Below are 7,728 nucleotides of genomic sequence, written 5' to 3'. Positions count from 1 at the left end.
CGCCTGCCTCAGTTTCTTCTGTGGCACAGGTGGGGTGTGACACAGGTGGGGTGTGGCACACGCACGAGTGCGAGGCGTCCCCTTCTCCCCGTGCAGGCCTGTCCCCCGATAAGGCCCTGGACGGCAAGTCCTACACGTCCATCCTCTACGCCAACGGCCCCGGCTACGCGCTGGGCCAGGGCGCGCGGCCAGACACCCGGGAAAGCGAGAGCAGTGAGTGATGGCGATTCCCGGTGGGGGTCGGGGGCGCGGGGAGCTTGGGGGTCACCGTGCTCAGCGTCCCGTCCCGCCAGGCGCGCCCACCTACCGGCAGCAGGCGGCCGTGCCCTTGGCCTCGGAGACGCACAGCGGGGAGGACGTGGCGGTGTTTGCGCGCGGCCCGCAGGCGCACCTGATGCATGGCGTCCAAGAGCAGAACTACATCGCGCACGTCATGGCCTTCGCCGCCTGCCTGGAGCCCTACACCGACTGTGGCCTGCCGCCCCCGGCCCCACACGGACAAAGCGCGGGGTCTGGCCCGACCACCTCAGCAGGGTCCAGCCTGAACACCACTCAGACACGCGTGCCCGTGCTGCTGTGGCCGCTGCTGCCCGTGCTGCTGCTGCTGCCGCTGCTGCCGCTGCTGGCGCTGCGGTCAGTGGCAGCAGCTTCCTGTTCGGGGGCCTCCTCCAGAGCCTCCACCAGCGGAGCTCAGAAGTAACCAGCCTCCCCCACCGCCCCCACCAGCGGGCCTGGGTGGCCCAGTCACCCCCGCTGTCCCCGTGGGCCAGGACCAGATGGGACCCGTGCTGCCTCTCTTGGTTTCGGCTCCTCAGCAGCTCAGCCCACAAGCTGGGTGGGCTAGGGGCCTGAGTCCGCCAGGATTCCGCTCTCCTACCACACGGAGCAATAAAGCGAGCATTTCCACAGTGCAATGGCCGACCTTTCCTGACAGAGCAGCCGGGTGTGGAGGGACTATGGGGTGGGGTGCTTGAGAGAGTGCAGTGTGGCAGGTGCAAATGAAGATCATGGGCGGATGGACAATGCACTCAGCTCTGCACCCTGCTGGTGGCTGAGAAGTGTTCATGGGCAAAGAGCCACTGGCCTGGCCAGGGAGACGGGGCCCAGTCTGGGGCTCCAGGTCATGCATGGCCTCCTAGAATGGGGAGAGGCGGGGAACACAGGTGCTCATTCCGCACCAGCACCTGCCACACCAGCGAGTTCTGGCCAGTCCTGGGGCAGGTGGAGCAGGAGAGCTCTGCTGCTCAGCTCTCCACCCTACAGGAAATTGCTGGACACCTGTATTTATTCTAACTACTCAGGAGGCTGGGATGTGAGGATCACAGTTCAACACCAGCCTGGGGAGGAATAGTTTTAACCACTGGAAAGCCAGAAGTGGAAGGAGGAGGAGAAGGAGAATCAGGAAGAGGAGAAAAGAGAAAAAGGCCCAGATTTGAAGATTTCAGCCCTGTATTAATAGTACAGCTAGAGCCATACGCTGGTGGCTCACACCTGTAACCCTAGCTACTCAGGAGATCTGAGGCTCTCAGTGCAAAGCCAGTTTAGGAAGAAAATCCATGAGACACTTTCCTTAACCACCAGAAAGTCAAAGTTGAGCTGTGGCTCACAATAGTAGAGCATCAGCTGTGAGCAAAAGCACTCACCAAGCCCTGAGTTCAAATCCCATTAATGGCAAAAGAAAAGCAGAATAGATTGGCTCTTGGGCTTTGGTCCTGTCTCAGCACAGCTTGGCAGGGATGTGTGGTGAACACTTCAAGCTCTGGAGGTTAAGACACAAAGGACAGGAAGTGGCCCCGGTTCCTCTCTCCCCTTCTTCTGTCCTCCACCTCCCCCAACCCCCAACCCCCGCCCCCAAGTGGCAGAAAGAGGGCAGCAGGCCTCCAACATAGAGGCCTGGGGGGAACATGGAAGATTTGAACTACAGCCGTGGAGACCATGGCAATGCGTGTGTCCTTGTCACCTGCCCAGTGAGTGAGCTCTGCCCGTGCCGTCACTCCAAAGCCCTGGCCCTGGGTGGAGAAGCTTAGAACAGAAGAGTCCCCAGCACCCCTGAGCCTGGCGTCTGAACACAGTCCTTCTGGAAATGGCCCTCAGATGGAAATGCACCACTGGGCTGGTGATGGTTTGACCAACCCACCAGTGAGCACATTCAGCGCGCACAGTGTTAGAATAGCGCTGCTGCCAATAATCCCCTCAGGTTGCAGCGGTTCATCTATTCTGTGTTGAGTTGTGGGGTATACAACGCAGTCGCCATCATTTAGTTCTTGCAGGGGTGAGGATGGAGACCACGTCTGTGCTCCAGAAAAGCGCTTCTCACTGCAGCTGCGCCCTCCACAGGAGACACACACTGGTTGGTTTCTATTTATTTTGTGCAGTACTGGGGCTTGAATTCAGGGCCAGGGCATGGTCCTAAGGGACCCGTGAAACACAACTCCACACACACCTTCCTTCCACCTTCACACCTCAGCCTCAGAGTTGCTGGGATTACAGGCCTGAGCCACTGTGCCTGGCTTCAAAGCCTTCTATTGAAAGAGGCCATCTAGGAGTTTTGTGTGTTTGGCTGCTACTAGAGTTTGAACTCAGGGCCTTGCTGGGCTGGTGCTCTACCACGTGACCCATGCATCTAATCCTTTTTGCTGATTGTTTTGGAGATGGTTAGATTTTATGTCTGGGCTTGCTTTGAACACCAATCCTGTGGATCTCAGCCCCCTGAGTAGCAAGGATTATAGGTGTGAGGTACTAGTACCCCCCCCCCCCATCTAAGATTTCCATCGTGAGAGGGGAACGGCTAGTGTTCAAAGGCAGGCTGACTCTTGTAGGGACCAAGGTGGTTGGAGATGGAAAGTTGAAACCAGTGCTCATTTACCATTTCAATAATCCTAGAGTTAGTGTGTGTGTATGTGTGTGTGTGCGCGCGCCAGTCTTGGAGCTTAAACTCAGGGCCTTGGCATCTCCCTGAGCTTGTTTTGCTCAAGGCTAGTGCTCTACCACTTGAGCCACAGCTCTACTTCCAGCCTTTTGGTGGTTAATGGGAGATCAATCTCAGGACTTTCCTACCCAGGCTGAGTTTGAACTGCAATCCTCAGGTCTCAATCTCCAAAGTAGCTAAGGTTTCAGGCACGAGCCCCTGGTGCCTGGGTCTAGAGGTCTTCAAAGGTATTCAGAAAACCAACTCTGCCTGTGCAAAGATCACATCTGTTACAATGTCGTTTACTTGACATATTAAGCTCACTGTTGAGATCTACGGATCCAAAAAAAAATGTTCTTTTGAAAATATTTCTTTTCACAGTGTGCTCTGTCACCCACAGACCAAGCAGCGGTTTACACCTTCAAGTCCTTTTTGGACTTGAAGTGGTGCTGGGATTGAATTCAGGGTCTCACATGTGCTCAGCTTCTCATTGGTAAAACTTTTCAGGTGAGGACATGTTTTCTGTGAATGGAGTGGTGTCTGCATGTGTGCATGCCTTCCTTCCTCTCTCCCTCCCTCCCTGCCTGCCTCCCTCCCTCCCTTCCTCTGTCTCTCTCTCTTTCTTTCTTTCTTCCTTCCTTCCTGCCTCCCTCCCTGCCTGCCTTCCCTCTTCTCCCCCCTCCACTCCTTCCTTCTCTCCCTCCCTCCCTCCCTCCCTTCCTTTCCTTCCTTCCTTCCTTCCTCCTTCCCTCCTCTCTCTTCCTTCCTTCCTCTCTTCTGATAAAGTCCAGCCATATAGTGGAGGCTGGTCTGGACTTCATGATCCTGCAGACTTCACTTGCTGAGAGCTGGGCGCACAGCCCTGTGCCTCTGCGCATGGCTATTAATAACCTTGGCTTGAGCCCATTAGTTCTTAATTTGAAAGAAGCTATTTTGCGGGTAAAATGCCATCAAAATAGCATGGCTTGCTATTTTGTGTGTGTGTAAGGAAGAGCCAGTGGATGCGGCCAACGCGACTGCAGAATCTTGTCAATTTGGTCCTGTGCCACTACTGGGACTTGAACTCAGGCCCGTACACTCACTTTACACTCAAGACAAGTGCTCTAGCACCTGAGTCACTCCTCCATTCTGGCTTTTTGCTGGTTAACTGCAGGTTAGAATCTCATGGGCTTTACTGCCCACGCAGTGCTTTGGACCTTGATTCTCAGGTCTCAGCTGCCTGAATAAGGAATGCAGTTATGGCTGACGGCAGAATTATGCCAAGCGTTAGGGATCAGCACCTGAGCCGCCAGCAGCTGACTCACTGGCGTAGACTCTGCACCAGCTCCAACGTGACCTGATGTTTTGCTGAGGCTTCGATGTTGGGACCTGGCCTTATTGTTAGGTTGCTTTCACCTGGTCTTCCCATGAAGCCCAAGCTAGCCTTAATCTCCAGACCCTCCTGCCTCGGTCTTCTGAGAGCTGGGACTATGAAGGTGTACCACCATGCCCAGCAATGCCTAGCATTTTTTTTTGGCAATAACACCTTTTTAGGTTAAGGTGCACATGGTTTTATTTTTTTAAAGACATAATGCTCTTTCACAGTTAACAGAACAGTACATTGTAGGCATTAAAATATTGTAGATACACCAAAAAATGATGTTTCCTGTGTCTTTACTGTGCTATTGAGTACCAGTCCTGGAATGAGTGGATGATGACATCCAGTTTGGCAGCCAAGAAGCGGCGGCATGTGCAAAGACCCTGGGCCAAGCCTCCACCGTCTTCCTCCCTCCATCGTCTCCCACAGCCTCTTTTGTTTCATGGCCTGTGGCCCTTAGATCTGCTTCTGCCTAAAACCCCAAGTCTCATCCAGGCCTTGGTGCAGGAGGCAATCAGAAAGGCCAAAGGCCTTTTAGCGAATGCAGAAGAAACCGCACAGGTGGTCACCTGTGAGGAGCAGCGTGCTGCCTCTGAGCTGTGCTGGATAAGATTTCTTGGAGACCGATGTGTGGTGATTGGGATCGAGGCCTGGCTGACATGATGTCTGGGGATGGATCCTGGGTGCAGAAGGATGAATGAAGTCTCCCACGCTCCTGGGCTTGGTGTCTTCTGTTCCTCTTCCTCTCTCTGTCCTCTGTGGCTGCTGTCCTAGGTGGAAGTGGCTGCTGGCCCAGATCTTCCAGGAGGACTTTTTGGAGGAGGAGGTGGTGCTGCTGGCCACAGACTACATGCAGCAGGTGTCCCAGCTGATCCACTCCATGCCCTGCAGGTGAGGCTGCGGCCCCAGACCCCTGCTGGGCACCCTGCTTGACAACTGTTCCCACGCCGGGACAGAGGCCAGTGACAAGCCCAGGAGCTGACCCGAATCTGCCCCAGCCAGCCGATGGCTGCTCCCGCCTGCCGTTAGATGCAACGCCTCAGCTGCCAGCGGAGCCGGCTCAGGCCGCCCGGGAGCGGCGAGGAGAACTCCAGCACTTGCGGTCGGGATCTGAGCACTGGGAGCTCTCGGCGGCTGCAGCTCCAGGCCTCAGCATTGGCACCCCTCGGCATCACCTGAGTGGTCACCCCACCCAGGACCTTTGCCTAACTAATGACCCTTGGCTGCCTCTGATCACACCCAGCAGCCCTTCTGCCTGCACGCTGCCACACCGGCCACTGGGACTTTTTGTCTTTAGAAAAGAAGGTGAGCGGCCAGGTGCCGGTGGCTCACGCCAGTCATCCAGCTACTCAGGAGGCTGACAGCGGAGGATTGAGGTTCAAAGCCAGCCCAGGCAGAAAAGTCCGTGAGACCCTTATTTCCACTTAACCATCAGAAAACCAGAAGTGGTGCTGTGGCTCAAGTGGAACAGCACTTGCCTTGAGCTGAAGAGCTCAGGGACAGAGCCCAGGCCCAAGATTCAAGCCCTAAGACTGACCAAAACAAGAAAAGGACAAGAAAAGCAAGCAGAAAGTTCACTTTATTATCACTGTGTCTCTCCAGCAGGATCCAGTCCCAGGAGGGCGGGCGATCCGGGTCACAAATACGGACATGCTGGACTCCCCTGCCCAGGACCCTACCCAGCAGCCCATGTAGCTCCGGGTCTGTGGTGCTGCAGAGCCGAAACCAAGAGAGGCAGCACTGGTCCTGTCCAGCCTTGGCCCGTGAGAACAGCTGGGGTGACCGTGACACCCGGGCCTGCTGGTGGTGGGGGGGTGGTACTGCCTAGTCTAAGGCTGACTACCTCTGAGCTCCGCTAGTCGGGGCTCTGGCTGTGGCCCCAGAACAGGAAGCTGTGTGAGGCTCCGGCAGAGGTAGAGAGAAAGGAGCTGCAGCAGAAGCCACGCTTAGGGCACTGGTGGGGCCTGCTGACCCCGGGATTCAGGGTGCACCAGGTCCCCCCAGCGGGAGCAGCAGCAGAAGCAGCAGCAGAGTCCCGGGGGTGGCGTCCAGGCGGACCCCCGCGCTTTGTCCGTGTGGGGCCGGGGGCGGCAGGCCACAGTCGGTGTAGGGCTCCAGGCAGGCGGCGAAGGCCATGACGTGCGCGATGTAGTTCTGCTCTTGGACGCCATGCATCAGGTGCGCCTGCGGGCCGCGCGCAAACACCGCCACGTCCTCCCCGCTGTGCGTCTCCGAGGCCAAGGGCACGGCCGCCTGCTGCCGGTAGGTGGGCGCGCCTGGCGGGACGGGACGCTGAGCACGGTGACCCCCAAGCTCCCCGCGCCCCCGACCCCCACCGGGAATCGCCATCACTCACTGCTCTCGCTTTCCCGGGTGTCTGGCCGCGCGCCCTGGCCCAGCGCGTAGCCGGGGCCGTTGGCGTAGAGGATGGACGTGTAGGACTTGCCGTCCAGGGCCTTATCGGGGGACAGGCCTGCACGGGGAGAAGGGGACGCCTCGCACTCGTGCGTGTGCCACACCCCACCTGTGTCACACCCCACCTGTGCCACAGAAGAAACTGAGGCAGGCGGAGAGATTTCTGCTCTCCAGTTGATGCCTGGTGGGCCACGCCTGTGATCTTAGCTACTGAGGAGGCTGAGAGCTGAGGCTCTCGGTTCTAAGCCAGCCCCAGCAGTTAGCCGCTCCTCGCGGGCAGTGGAGCTGGGTTGGAAAGCCCAGGGCAGCACCAGGCCTGGAAGGAAGAGAGGTGGATTCCACGGCCCCGCCATGTCCCCAGCGTACCAAAGATGGAGGTGCCCCGGCGTGTGTAGCCCCCGAAGGAGAAGACGTGGGAGTGGTCGGCGGTGACGAGGGTCAGCGTGTCCTGCTCGTCGGTGAGCAGCGCCGCCTTCTCGATGGCGGCGTCGAACATGACGGCCTCCGTCAGCGCCTTGTGTGCGACGCCCTCGTGGTGGCCTTGGTCGATGCGGCCCCCTACGGGAAGCAGGCGGCAGTGCCAGGGTGCGGCTCCTGCCCGGGGTCCCCCCCCCCCGGAACGGCCGCTCACCCTCCACGAAGAGGTAGAAGCCCCGCGGGTTCCTGCTCAGCACCCGCAGCGCCGCCTCGGTCATCTCCTCCAGGGACGGGTCCAGCGCGGGGTCTCGGCTCATCTCGTACTTCATCTCGGTGGGCTCGAACAGGCCTGAGGGACGAGGCGGCGTGGTGAGCCGGGGCCCGCGGGGCGCGGGGGCGCGGGGGGCAGCGCGGCAGCGGGTTCTTACCCAGGAGGTGAGTGGCCGCGGGGTCCTGGGCCGCCTGCAGGAGGCCTGTGCGGTTCCACACGTACTGCGCCCCCTAGAGGAGCACAGCGCTCAGCGCGGGGGAGGCCGCGCCCGCCCGCCCGCCGGCCCGCCCGCGCCCCTCCCCGGGGCCAGGGTACCTGGTGCTGCCCCAGCCACTCCTGCACCAGGTCGCGTCCGTCCAG

At 58.7% G+C, this 7,728-nt stretch overlaps 2 protein-coding genes across 2 annotated transcripts; one reads left to right on the top strand and one right to left on the bottom strand.

Annotated features, from left to right (window-relative positions):
• Positions 1-220: 220 nt before the first annotated feature.
• On the top strand, positions 221-5,444 carry LOC105989511. Its single transcript, XM_013021634.1, has 3 exons — positions 221-696; positions 5,040-5,156; positions 5,309-5,444. The coding sequence occupies exons 1-3, from the start codon at positions 221-223 to the stop codon at positions 5,442-5,444; spliced, it is 729 nt and encodes a 242-aa protein (XP_012877088.1).
• Positions 5,445-6,245: 801 nt separating this feature from the next.
• On the bottom strand, positions 6,246-7,728 carry LOC105989421 (alkaline phosphatase, placental-like; the record flags this gene model as incomplete). Its single annotated transcript, XM_013021531.1, has 6 exons — positions 6,246-6,541; positions 6,622-6,738; positions 7,047-7,238; positions 7,312-7,446; positions 7,526-7,598; positions 7,684-7,728. Coding segments are annotated over 6 exons (858 nt in total), but the record flags the coding sequence as incomplete, so codon positions are not given.

The sequence above is a fragment of the Dipodomys ordii genome, unplaced genomic scaffold (genome assembly GCF_000151885.1).
Source record: "Dipodomys ordii isolate 6190 unplaced genomic scaffold, Dord_2.0 Scaffold1, whole genome shotgun sequence".
Taxonomy (NCBI): domain Eukaryota; kingdom Metazoa; phylum Chordata; class Mammalia; order Rodentia; family Heteromyidae; genus Dipodomys; species Dipodomys ordii.
This window is presented reverse-complemented; position numbering and strand designations above follow the sequence as displayed.